Source organism: Lactuca virosa, chromosome 7 (genome assembly GCF_052849685.1).
Source record: "Lactuca virosa cultivar CGN04683 chromosome 7, Lactuca_virosa_CGN04683_v6, whole genome shotgun sequence".
In the NCBI taxonomy this organism is placed as follows: domain Eukaryota; kingdom Viridiplantae; phylum Streptophyta; class Magnoliopsida; order Asterales; family Asteraceae; genus Lactuca; species Lactuca virosa.
Genome location: NC_136432.1, coordinates 102,666,413 through 102,681,101, shown reverse-complemented (window position 1 = coordinate 102,681,101; position 14,689 = coordinate 102,666,413). Strand labels below are relative to the sequence as shown.

Below are 14,689 nucleotides of genomic sequence, written 5' to 3'. Positions count from 1 at the left end.
AATATTTTTCTTTCCAGGCTCCATCATTGTGTTTTAATTTCAGGATAAGAGGAGATTTATTGGTTTTAACTTTGAGCAAAAAACGAGAATTCCTAAAAGTAGAAAGATCATAAACATAAGCCAACTCGACAAGACCTATGTCTAGGTTATGAGAGTGATTTACTCGATCAATCCAAGATAAAATCCTCCAGATAACGGGCATAACTTGAATATACAAAAGGTTGGTGGCTTGGAAAAAATCAGAAACAATGCCCGAGAAAGGGTATTTGAGACCCAAAGAAAAGGGATACTTAGGGAAGCATACCCAGGAAGAAGAAACGAAATCGGGTTGAATAGAAGCCTCAAAAGACCTGAAGATTACATCAGAAGGAAAAGCTTCGTCGACTTTGAGAGACTGCATGTCTTCATCGTTAAAGGAACAAACCTCATCATAGGTCAAAATCCCTTGATCAATGAAGTTATTCTCAGAAGGGACGATAATGCTGGCACGGGATCGAGTTGCCTTCTTTCCCTTAATCAGAAAAAGAGAAAAAAGGAAGGAAAAAAGGAAAATTAAAATTACATGTGAAGGTGACCGAAGACGGTCGAGAGAAAAATTGGGGAAGATAAAGAAAACCTTGAAATGATTACCCCTAGTTAACCTAGTGACAGAAGAAAGAGAAGATGATTTGACAGCGTAATGATGCTTATGGAACGGATAAGTCCTATCCGATTAGGGTTTGAAGTTCAAATTCCTTATCTTTTTATTTTTATATTATACATTTGAATATTCAAAAATTAACCTTAATATTTCGCAGGTATAATTTGGGGGCAATCATTAGGAGGAGGATCCCCTCAGGATCCTTAATATTTTTGAAGCTTCAGGATCCTTAAGCATATATCAGGATCCTGATTATTAACATTAATATTTCCCAACACTTTAAACGGATATATTCTTCTTTCTTTTTCTCACATGTGCAAAATTAGTCAACATAAGACCCATTCTCCATGAAGAATTGTTTCAACCAGGCTAAAGACCCGGGAGTACCAAGTCAAACAACATGCATATATTCATTCTAGAGGATCTCGAAAATGTCGGTCTTCTTGTTGTTTAGTCTAGACTATAAATAACACTTTTAAAACACACACTAGACACACATTAACCTCTACTATCACTCTTGTATTCGTATTATCACCATCTTCTCTGTAATCAATGATTTATATCAATAAAAACAACAAGACAAGTGATCATTATCACCTCCCAAGGTTTTATGCCGAAGATCCTATCAAGGATCAAAGGCTTTCCTTGCAACTTATTTGTCTCACTTTGATCATTATTTGACCAAAATAGATACCATACGAACAAACAAGTAAAAAACATAGAACAACTAGGGTTTTGTATTATTATCAAATAGGAACTACAATTACATTGAAAAGGAAAGACATAGTTTATAGACTAGCTAATTAGGGTTTCCTAGCTAATGGGCCAACATAATATCCAATACAAAATAAAGCTCAAAATCTTATTAGGCTAACAACGTGTAATGCTTTCTAATCAATTCAGTTTAAAGATTTCAATTTCTCAATTTGGTATTTTCTCAATTTGGACTTCCTCACCTTTTATCCAAGCTTGACTTTCATAGGCTTGTATCATGTAATAGAGATTATCATTTATTGCGTATTTTGAATTAAAGAGTTTATGCTTTATAGTCATGTCATTGTGTTATTTTCTTTGGATATTTATCGAATTTTTGTTACCATAAATGGTCAAAGTAGGACGAGAAAGGAAGTTAAGAGCAATGTGACGGAGATTATCTAATTCTTTTTGCCTCTTTTGACTGTTTATATAAGCTATTATGTTGAAAATTATGTGAAATTGAAGTCTTGATAACCTAAACATCCGATTCATCAAGTGATAAGTTGATAAATTGAAATTGTCAGGTTGTGTGTTCTTTTGTGAACCATGAAAGCACCCGAATCAAATACAATTTTTATATAGATTTTAGAGTAAATTACCAAAATCATCCATGTGGCTTGCTCAAAATTACGCGTTTGGTCCCTAATACTTTTTTTTTGCACTCGGACCATCCTTATAGTATGATTTTGTTGCGTATTTCTTCCCTCGCACACTTGAAAAGACTATATTACGCTTTTCATTTTCTTTTTAAATGAATTACAAAATATATGGTCCCACAAACATATACACTTCTTCTCCCTTCCCTCTCCCTCCGTCAACCTCTATCAACCACCACCGTAACCTCCTACAGTACCTCTATTAACCTCCCAACATAACCGCCATATCCTGTCCCCGGAAAAGTTAAAAAAGGCGAAGGATGCTCTGATCCGATTCGTTAACCAAACACAATAAACTTTAAAGGAGAAAGGTCAACACACAAAGACTTTAGTCGAAGAACTAACTCCCCCCCCCCCTCTCTAAAAATGGTTCAAAAATCATGATTTCTTGGAAAGGCGCCTAGATCTAATGTTGAACACATTGATTTCTAGGGCCACTCACCAATCTTCAATCTACCTATTATTAGAGTCAGACCTTGGACCTGCACATGCTCCGACGAGTATGCCGATGAATTTCAACCCTTAAACCTGGCTCCAAAAAACTGTTATCCCCAAATAAAGTTCCAGAAATTGAAGTAGGGCACATATGATATAGAGAAAGTAAGACTAAATTAGATGATTGTGGCTGATATGGGGTTTGGGGGGCTTGCTCGTTACATATATCGCCGATGAGTATAGCGATGATGAGTGGTGGTTGCTTCCGACATGGCGATGGTAGGCGGTAGCTGATGCAAGTTCATCGAGAAAGAAGAAACATAGAGAAAGAACGTCGGGATGAGATGCTAAAAGGTGTGGGTTGTGCCCACCCTAATGTAACAATTATAAAAAATAACATCTATCCATACTAATAAATGAAAATCTTTTTGCCACATGTCATATTTTCATGCATTTTAACACATATAATTTTGTGGTTAATTCTTAGAAACTAATTTCCACTTGTTATTTTGTGGTTAATTGTTAGAAACTAATTTCCATTTGTTATTTTGTGGTAATTTTTAATTTTCTTAATTAACTATATAATTTTTAGGCTATAAAAAGTAATTAATGTGTCGGTAATTTGTTTCCTTATACTTTTAAATTTTAATATGTTTCGTTCAATATATATAATTCAAAATTAGCATGTTTTTTTCAAAGTTCATCGTTATTTTAAGCAAAATGGTCTATATAGAAAAAATAATCAAACTTTGTTGCTTTTTATTGACAAACTAAAAAAATGTTATATGGTCAAAATATAATTATTTTTCTATAGTTTGTTTTATTTGTATAAATTAAATAATTTATTTATTCATCATTTTGTTTGTATATATTTTGAAATTTTATTTTAAAAAATACTTAATGTTTACACTTTGGTATTTAATGTTTTCTTAAAAAAAATACTTAATGTTTATATCTTCATATATAAATTTTTTTAATCAACCCGTGAGTACACGAGTTTTACATCTATTTATTATAAAAAAAGGTGAAAAATAAGAAAAAGGGTAATTTAGACTTTTCATCTCTGGAAGGGATGAAACACGCAACAAAATAATACTATAGATATCATCCGAGTACAAAAAAATATTAGGGACTAAACATGTAATTTTAACCAAACTATAGGACGATTTTAGTAATTTACTTTAGATCTTACAAGATTCCTTAAACTAATTATTGATTTCTAGAAAGATAAAAAAATGGTTAATCATTAATATTTTTGGAATTTGGTTTTCAATTTTGATACATCCTCTTAAAATTTGGAAATAGAAAATCAAAAGCAAAAGCATTGCCAAACATTTTTTTGAACACGAAATGCAAATATATTTTTTTGAACGGCAAGTCTACATTACTCTTAAACTACTCTTAATACCATCTATGTCGCCAATAAGACTTGAACCCTCAACCTCTAGGAGGGAGGACAACACCCGTTAATGTTTTTGCAACAATATTGAAAGTTTCTTGTTATTTTAAAGTTGATGCAAGTTAAGGGTGTAGACCTGTGATCGAGTATGTTAGCTATGTTGAGAAAGATTTATGATGATAAACACAACTTTTATCTAGGCAAAAACCTACATTTTGGTTTTTGATGTCAAATATGCTACTTTTAAAATGCGAAATTGATAACGGTTATGTTGGAAATTTAAGGTTAACATTACTGCATTGAAATACTTGTTATGATTTTGTAGTTATCACACATGAGATGAACTTTAGGCTTCTTCCTATTAAAAATTTGTGATCACAAAAAACTACCAAATTTAGTGATTCAATAAAGTTACCGTTTAGCCTCGTGACGGAAGTCTGGTGGTTAAGGAGTGAAATTTCAACTCCACAAAGAAGGTTCAGGGTTTAGACCATGACACAAGCAAAATATTACTTGTGTTCGGCGATTGAGCTCATGTAGGGCTTGAAATGGGTTGACATGAGATGCTTAGATGGCGCAATTTATCATTTTTTTGAAGTCACGGCTTCATAGATGGTGATGATGAGTTTACTGTTGAAGTCGTTTAGAAAAGACTATGTAGACTCATAACTCAATGTTATACGTCACAAGTCACGAGAACCGTATTGGAAGCGATGTAACTTGCATTGGAAGAAAGTTTTAAAAGTAACGATTAAATGCATCATGACACTTGGAGTGCATTGTGCTATTAGTGGTGAAAATTTTCAGTCATTTATAACTAAATTCGTAGTGGTGAAAATTTTAAGTCATTATTATATATATATATATTAAAGTTATGAAAGATTTTAACAGTAAAGTGACACATTTTTTGTCAATTTTGGTCCTCCAACTTACAACATTAACCATTCATCTTTATGTTTTTGTTCACAAACAACCCTTTCATTTTGGTTTGAATTTTTCATAACCCTCGCATTTTATTACATATTATTAGTATTTAGTCTTTTGGCAGAAATGGTCCCTCATCATTATTATTATTATTGTTAGACAAAATTACACGATTGGTCCCTGTGGTTTACCAGATTTAACATTCTCTTTTTGATTTTAAATTAATGTTTTATTTATTAGAAAATACCCACCCAATACCATAAACCCACCCACCATCTGCCATCACCACCACCACCACCACCGCCAAAATTACATAAATGGTCCATATGGTTTACCCATGGTGACAAATTCAGTCCCTACTACTTGAAAAGACCAAATTATCCTCACATTAACGGACAAAAAGCAACCAACATGCTACTTTACTTTACAAATCAACACCTTCCGACCTCGGCAACGCCGGGGAATCTTTTCTAGTTTATAACTAAATTCGTTCTATTCTATATCTTTCTTCATTGTTATCTAATGCTTCATATGTTCAAAAAGATATGTTTGGATTTTTAACCTCGAATCGTGTACGTTTGAAAATAAAATTCGTATAGGTTCCAAATTTTTTGTTTCACGAGAAAGTCGCATGTCTTAACTTTACAAATGTAGGTGTGTTTCTTTTCAAAGTTAAATTTGCAAATTTCTCAATGGTAATGATTACGAATGTAGTTTTGTATCTTTTTGGTCCCATATTAATTTGACAATTTTTAATTAACTGCAAGAGTATTTTAGAAATTATACGTTTAGCGACTATATTTGTTAATTTCATATTGAAGTGTTTTGTTTTTTGTGGGAAAGGATGAATAGAAGAAAAATGGAGTTAAATTTTAGATTACGTGGATCACAAAAGCTAACTGGCATAAACTTTGTTTGAGTGAAATTTATTCTAAGACTAGTTGGTATGAGAACTATATGTTATATGAGTTAATTAAAAAATAAATAAATAAATATAAATGTCAAAATATTTAAAAACTTTGAATTTATAAGAAAATAAGAAAAATGGATAGAAGAAAAATGGAGTAGAATTTTGCCCCTCATTCTTTAGCCGTTTTGACACTTTTGATCATTGTAATCAAACTTTTTATATTTTTTGTCAAATATTTTTACACTTCAATACGAACAGTGAACTTCATTGTTTTTTTTTTTTTTTTTGTCAATTTTGCCTTCATTCTTTAGCCATTTTGACACTTTTGGTTATTGCAATCAAAATTTTTACATTTTTTTAGGAACCTTTTAATATTCAAAGTTTGACCACAAAATTTTAAGGAATTGACAACTTTGGTCCCTTTTCTAAAAACTTGCTAATTTTAACCATTTTAATTCTTTAGCCATTTTGACATTTTTTGTCGTTGCAGTCAAAACTTTACATTTTTCATAAAAACACAAAAAACGGCCCGGGACTTTCTGTTGTCTGTCATTTTCTTCTTTTAGTATAATTTTTCTATATTGGTCCTCATATTTAATTTTTTTCCCGCCTTCTATCTATCCATCTCCGTTTATGAAAATTATGGGTCGAATTATCCTACCTGCATCTTTTAACAAAAATGACATTCAAATCAGACGCACACGGCCCATGCAGAGCATGGGCAACATATCTAGTTTAAATAAATAAAAAAAGAAACTAATGAGCTTTAATTTTAGGAATTTTGAAATTAAAAGGTAAGTTTATTAATGAAATTAATATCAATTTATTTCTATATTTATTGCAGTTATTACATTAAAATATAATGTGAAATTTAATAAAATAAAAAACTCATAAAATGACATGTGGAAAAAAAATTAATTCAAAATAACTACAAAATGACATTTGACAAATTGAATGAAAGTATGACAAGTAACAAAAAAATCCTTTATTTATTAGAAATGATAACATCCGGTACTATGGAATCAGAGAAAAACTGGATTGGACCATTTATAAGGAATGATTCGTTCCATCTTTGTTAACTTTTATTCTTTAATCGTGGATTGTTTCGTTTTCATGAAAATTTGCAATATACCTTATATATATATATATATATATATATATATATATATATATATATATATATATATATATATATATATATATATATATATAGGAAGGATCATTTGAGAACTCAAATTTTCCCGAGAACCCGAGAACCAAACGAAGGCCGTTAGATCAAAATAATTGAAGGTTAGGATGATTTGTGGCATTTTTGTAAATAACTAGGGGAAAAAAGAGGCGGGAGCATCTTATTTCACATGAATTGGGGGCATTTTAGAGATAACCTAATGTCAAGCCCTTCCCCTTCCCCCGTTCTCTCTTTATCTCATCATCTCGCCTCTCTCCTACCTTCATCCCACCTCCAACCATGAACACTCCCTAATGTCCAGCTCGTCGATGATGAATCAAAGAAACAACAGACCAACAGTGTGATTTGGATCGACAGATCGATTATATTCCCTTCATGTCGTCGCAATCGTCTAATCCCTGAAGAATTGAAGAAGAAGCTTCGGAAAATTTCTCCATCGTCTTCTCGCAATGCTTTCATCATTATCGCTATTTTGTTTCTGTTATCGTCAACTGGTAAGTCTAATCCCTCCTCGAATTATCTCGTTTGCGATTCAACAGATCCTTTAGCTTTTTGTCATTGCAACTCCTGATTATCATTGTATACTGTTACTCGGATCTCCGGCGAAATATGGAGGAATTATCGGAAAACAAATCGAACATATCACCCGATTCGTCTTCATCCGTGGCTGATTTCGGCGTATTGGAGAAAGTCAAACCATTTTCCGGTGATTATGCCGTTGAATGAGTCGAATACGCTGTTCAACAGGCGGTGATTACACAAAAAACCATAGCGGAAACCCTAGAATCGACAATATCTCTCACCAAATTGCCAATCTATTAATCTTTTGACCTTAGTTTTATCATCTTCTTCAAAACTAGTTCCACTTTGATGAACTTCATCTAGAGAGGCCACAGTGACAAGTGATAAATTAAGATTCTCATTCTCGGTTGATTGTATTGGAGTAATAATATCATGATTCACATTACTCCCTGAAACAACATTTTCTTCTTCAACAGGACGTGTGTTTATGAAGGATTAAAACCTGAGGGTAGAGAATAGTCCAATGAAAAGCCTATGTTAACAATCATAGGGAATACCAAATCATTACAATTCACGTGATTTTTGGAAATGTCCCATGCTGGATGCTCCACTTTGATAATACTAGGAACAACATTATTGGAAACATCAAGATTTTGAGAGTGCAAGGATTTTATATTGTTGACTGTAGCATGAGGAGGAACATTGGGAATAACAGGAAACAACAGTTTGTTGATATTTTTATTGTTTGGTTTGCGTTCTTCTGGCTCTTTTTCATGAATTGTATGAGGTAAACTTCTTAAGTTAGTTAAACTTTTATTGCCTAAGTTTTCAGATGCGCTTCCAGATACCTGTTCTTGCTTACAAACTTTAGAATTTCTACATTGTTTATATTTTACCCTTACATGCCAGTTTCTTGGCTCTTATTAATGGTAGAATTTATGGTTCTTTTATGCTCTCACTTGTTATTGCAGTTTTTTTAACAATTAATGGTAGAATTTCTTGGTTCTTATAGTTGGCCTGCTGAATAGGTACTCTACTTTTAAATAAATGATATGATTTTTTTTTAAATTATTCGATATAGATACATTAGTGTTTTGTTCAAATTTCAAAACCTTTTTGCAAATTTTGTAGGTTGATATGATTGTTGTTACAGATGGAAGCAGAATAATGGGTCTTGGTGATCTAGGAGTTCAGGGTATTGGAATTGCAATTGGGAAGTTGGATTTATATGTTGCTGCAGTTGGAATAAATCCTCAGAGAGTAATGTTTGCACATTATCCATCTCAATATATATATATATATATATATATATATATATATATATATATATATATATATTTCTAAAATTTCTCACTTGCAAACATATATCTTTTTCATTTTTTTAATTGTAATAGGTTCTTCTTATCATGATTGATGTTGGAACCAACAATGACAACCTTCTAGAAAATCCCTTGTGTAACTTTTTTTCTTCTCTTCTTGATTTTTTTTCGAACCTTATTAAGTAAATTACATGTGATTCACATGTAAATCACATATGAATCACATATGAATCACATGTGATTCACATGTTATTCACATATGAATTACATGTGATATACATGTAAATCACATGTAAATCACATGTTATTCACATATGAATCACATGTAAATCATATATGAATTAGATGTGATTCACATGTTTTTCACATATAAATCACATGTGATTCACATGTTATTCACATATGAATCACATGTAATTTATATATGAATTAGATTTGATTCACATGCAATTCACATATGAATTACATGTGATTCACATGTAAATCACATATGTATTATATGTGATTCACATGTAATTCACATATTAATCACATGTAATTCACATGTAAATCACAAGTGAATCACATATCAATTACATGTGATTCACATGTAAATCACAAGTGAATTACATGTGATTCATATGTAAATCACAAGTGAATCACATATGAATTACGTCTATATGCACACATGCATTTTGTGTAAGTGTTCTTCGTTAATTATTTTTTAAAATTTTCTTATGAATTTCACATTTAAATCTTAAAAGATACAATCACATGTGAATATCACATTATATAATCACATGTGAATCTTACATCAAATTTACATGTGCGTGTTCTTGCATTAATCAATTTTTTTTTATTTTCCTGTAGATTTTGAAGAATTTTTGGAAAATATTGAAGAGGTGAAAAGTGATAAATTGAAGAAAATATGGAAATCTTGATATGAAGAAATGATAACAATGTGAATCTTTGTATTTTTTTTATATTTTATTTTATATCGAATAAAATACTTGTATTATGTTTATAGATTGATTAATAAAAATGAAATTTTTTATAATTTACTTACGAATATTATAGTATAAGAAATATGCATATATACATTTGAAAAAATATGCATATATGCACCTAAAACGTTGATTTTTTTGTTAAAAAAATACAGTTTTGAAAAAAATTGCACTTTTTTTATAAAAATCGTAGTTTTTTTTTTGTTTTTGAAAAAAATGCAGCTTTTCTGAAAAAAAAAATGTAGTTTTTTGAAAAAAACTACACACATACACACACACACACACATATATATATATATATATATATATATATATATATATATATATATATACACACACACACACAAAGAAATAACATTAAAAAAATATAAATACAATATTTAATTAAAATTTTTTCGTATATAAATATGTTTTTTCTGCATGAATACGTATAATATGAAAAAAAATACATAGGATAAAAGTGTAAAATAAATTATAAACTTAAGGGTAAAAACGTAAAAAAATTGTAAACTTAAGGGTTTTTTTTGCGAAGTTAATATAATAGTAACCTGTTATCACCGGTAAAAGGGTAAAACCGAATTTTTTTTGGAAAATGTTAGGATAAAAACGGACATAAAATTCAACTTTGGGCAAAACCAACAAAACCCTGAAAACTTGAGGGTTTTTATGAAATTAGCCCTATATATATATATATATATATATATATATATATATATATATATATATATATATATATATATATATATATATATATATATATATATATATATATATATATATGCACAAATACTTATATATATTTCTCAATTTAATCAGATAAAATCTTTATTTTTCTAAAAATAAACAGAAAATATTTTTCTATTATAATCTTATTTGGGTTTTAATAAACTTATAATATTTTATTCTTGTAAATATAAAATCTATTAATTAACTTGAGTTTATAGTTATAAAATGTAATGTTTTACAAGATAACGTTATACAAAATTATAACTTATATGCATTTTAAGTTACGTGGATATTTTTCTATGCCAATTGATTTCCTTCCATTCGTAGTATAATAGTAATGATTAATTTCCTACATTTTTTTATTGTATTGCCTCCCCATTCTCATTTGTGGTTTCATTCCATCCAAACAAACATACAAAAATGTGTGCTACGAATTTTGCAATTGATATTGTTTTGAACAGAAAAAGAACATATTTTAAAATAATTTAAGAGATTGGGAAGTACTAGTTGATGCATGATTAACCAATCATGTTGAAATAAATATTTTGATCTTTCTCCAATAAATCACTATTATGAAAACTAATTAGTCATATATGCTCAAAGATGTTTATCATCTTTTAAAATCCATTGCAAAAAATGAAGCCCACTTCCTAGCATGTTCGTTAGACATCATATTTTCAAAACATACAATAAGACATTACACTTTTGAAAAAAAAAAAGAAGTTCCCCCCAATTTTGACTAAATATACTGTGTCTCTTGGCCATTTGTCTTTGTGCCTTGAAAATCTTGAAGCAAGAACCAAGAGCGATTTTAAGGGCTAGGACTTGATAAGTTGAAGGCTTATCATTTTCCAGCTTTACTTTTAAGGATCGGGCAATGGGAGGTGTTTGTAATTGATTTTGTTTTACCCCTTGTATATCACATATGCTTAAAGTTGCATTGTTCACGAGTGTGGACAAGGTTTATAGGACTATTTTCAATCATGAGGGAATTTACATCATTTGAGCTATTCCATGTCCCACCTTGTTTCATCAAAAATGGGTGGGACAAAACATTACCATTTTTTATCCTATATAACATGTTCACTTTTATCAAAACCTTTTTTTTTGTGTGTGTGTGTGTGTGTGGCTGTATGTGTCAAAACATGAAGATGATCTAGTGGAAAAATCCCAATGACTCGATTTTGGTGCATCAACTTCCCTAGAACATATCTCTCCCGAGGCTTATGTTTGAGATTTCAGAAAATGATGAGATATTGAAGTGAGAGGGGTGTCATGTTCTAAGTGGATTTGGAAGTGTTGATATGATCATATCAAGCATTCGTGAAAAATATCGAGGGCTTTTTCGTATATCTGAACCTATTTTTATGTGATGATCAGACCGGTTTAAAAATGTGTTTGGCTAAGCTTATGAAAAATCCTAAGTACTTTTCAGCTTATAGCTTATAAGTTAATAAGGCAGGGGTCTCTTACTTATTGATTTTGACTTATTACCGGTATGACACCGTTATAAGCTATTTTTATCCAAACACCCTTTTTAGCTTATACCGGTATGAAAGTCAAAAAGTTTCATTTTTAAGCTTTGCGAAACACCCCCTAAGTTGTGTTAATAAGTGAGCTGTTTAAGGTAGTTGGTTATGGTAATAAACGTGTTATATATTTTGCAAATAAATGCAACCATATTAACTATATACTGGGCAAAAATCAAGAAATTGTATAGTAATTCTATTCATTTGTTTTATTATAGCAACCTGCTTTCATTTTGTTCTATGCCATTCATGATACTTTTATTTAAATTTTAGTTCAAACCGGATCATTTCAATTCTTTTTCTTAAAAGGACTTCGTAGTTCAAAAAATCTACCCAATTATAGCAGTTAAAATTGCTTTGTATTTTGGATGACATTGTTATAACTAGGTAGGTTTTTTAAAGTGCAATGTTGTATTAGGAAGAATTGATAGTAAGATACTACTAGTGTTACTATTCCGATTTCGGCATCCAAGAGATCAACTTCGGGTCAGTTGAAAACTTATTCGTTGTTTGTTTGCTACAAATGAGTCCTTCTTCCTAATCTTCTTTCAAGGAATATGTTGCTAAATAAGTTGCTCTCTCTTCATCCAAATCGTATTGTCTAGACAACATGTTGTACCATTCAGCCAAGTTTTGGTACTTTTTTGACTCCATCAATCTTTCCCATTTCTTACCTATCTCTGCACACAACACCAAGTTTAGCATTTTTAAAGATAATAAAGTTGGTCTCCCAAAATTTAAAATCTTCAATAACATAGTTTCAAAGATAATAAATAAGATTTACCTGCAAGATATGACCAGAGAACAATATCTGCAAGTGATAAACAATCACCAACCAAAAAAGTGCGTTGCATCAAACGCCTATCAAAGTGCGTGCATGCCCCCTCATAATATGAACTAGAAAAACGGGCGTGGGCATCCTGGAGCCACTGAAAAAGCTAGAAAAAAAAAGGTAAAAGATCACGAACTAATTCTTGAAACAAACATAAACTTCACCAAACTAAGATCCTCATGTGGTTGTGTGCTTTAAATGTTAAAATCTTTCGAAAAAAAAAAATAAAAAAATAAAAAGAAGAAGAAAAAGAAATTTACCTCCTCAGTTTCATACTTGTCATCACGGTCATACAAGTTGCGAACTGATCCTTTACAACAAAAGTACCGAAGAATCTCGTCTCTCCCTTCTACCTTTAGCCTATAACAAAACTCATAGAGTTAATAAAGACTGAATATTAACTTTTGAGTTAATACAGATTGAATACTATTATTACTCGTTACTTCATTTACAAACAATTATTGTAATCTCACAAAATATTTCAAATTCCGAATACCTAAGTGACTGAATTAACCATGGTGTCATAACTAACATTCATTTTACAAATTCAAATTTTAAGAGTCTTAACTATTTAAAATATCAAACTTCATGCGTCTTGGTTGTATTTGCATGCTTAAAACATCAATAGAAATAATGAGATCCATAACCAATTAACCAGAAACAAACTGATAGCGACCGATTCGAGGTGGTCAGCCTCCCAAGAATAATAGAAAGGAAGATAGGTGAGAGCCGATTATGGATGGCTATTCCCCAAGAACAAAAATAATGAAATAGACTAAAACATACTTTTTTCTACATCTCCTTCGTAATGCAAATACATCCATATATATAACTAAATAACCCTACTACTAGCTAATAATAAGGAAAACATGTAATCATGGGTAAGGAAAACGTGTACTAGTAACTAAATGGAAATATGCATGCATGGTTGGAAGTAATGCCGACGGATCTAGCCCCTTTAAGTGGGGTGCATGGACCCCACTTGGAGGTGGGCCCCACAATTTTTACTACTAAATAGTCTTCAAAAAATCCAAGTTTTACAAAAAAAACCCTCTTTGGCACCCACTTTTACATTAAATACCCTCATTGACATTTTTTTTTACTTCAAAAACCCAAAAATACATTACATTTTCAGAATTTTATAATTTTTTGTATTTTTTGGAACCAGGTTAGATTTGGTTCTGGATCCGCTACTGAGTGTGAACCATATTATCAATCCAGTTGGGCCATGGAGGTGGCCTCGGGTATAACCCTAGAAACGTATCACAAACATTATATTGCAAATGTCCATGGTATTCTTGACATCTAGACATTTTACCAACAAAAACATAGAAACAAGATTAAGAATGAATGGCAATACCGCTCGCATGGTAGGATAATGAAGGGTGGATTGCCGGACCGGAGTTTGTCTCTGACAGTGATAGAAATTCCCCCGACTTTTGCCGTAACAAACAATGACAGAGGAGGTGTGTAGTCGGTGGCGATTCGCAGCATTACCTCCATGATCAGCGAAGATCTCTTCTTGATTTTGTTATAGGTTAACGAAAAGAAAATGGGTAAATGAGAAAGGATAATTGTAAACAGGGGCGGAGGCAGTATAGGCTCCAACATTTTTTTATATATTACTTATAAACCCATTGTTTATTTTAACCCCAAAATAAAAAATAATTCTAAGCCCAGCGTCCCATTAGCCCAATTTCTTTACTTTTGTGGTGAAAACAATTATAATTTGTATTTCAATAACAAATACATTAACTATAATTTAACGGCAATTACGAATCGGAAATTACAAATTTTCGGCAACTGACAAAGAGACTAATGCAAATTAATTTCACGTCACTCTTTTACAAACTTCAATTTGAAGAAGAG

At 31.0% G+C, this 14,689-nt stretch overlaps 1 protein-coding gene across 1 annotated transcript; it reads right to left on the bottom strand.

Moving 5' to 3' along the window:
- Positions 1-12,275: 12,275 nt before the first annotated feature.
- LOC145126037 (glutamate--tRNA ligase, cytoplasmic-like) lies at positions 12,276-14,402 on the bottom strand. Its single transcript, XM_079061440.1, has 4 exons — positions 14,181-14,402; positions 13,081-13,180; positions 12,773-12,926; positions 12,276-12,668 (listed from the first exon to the last, which is right to left on the bottom strand). The coding sequence occupies exons 1-4, from the start codon at positions 14,321-14,323 to the stop codon at positions 12,526-12,528; spliced, it is 540 nt and encodes a 179-aa protein (XP_078917566.1). The 5' UTR covers positions 14,324-14,402; the 3' UTR covers positions 12,276-12,525.
- Between the last annotated feature and the right edge of the window lie 287 nt (positions 14,403-14,689).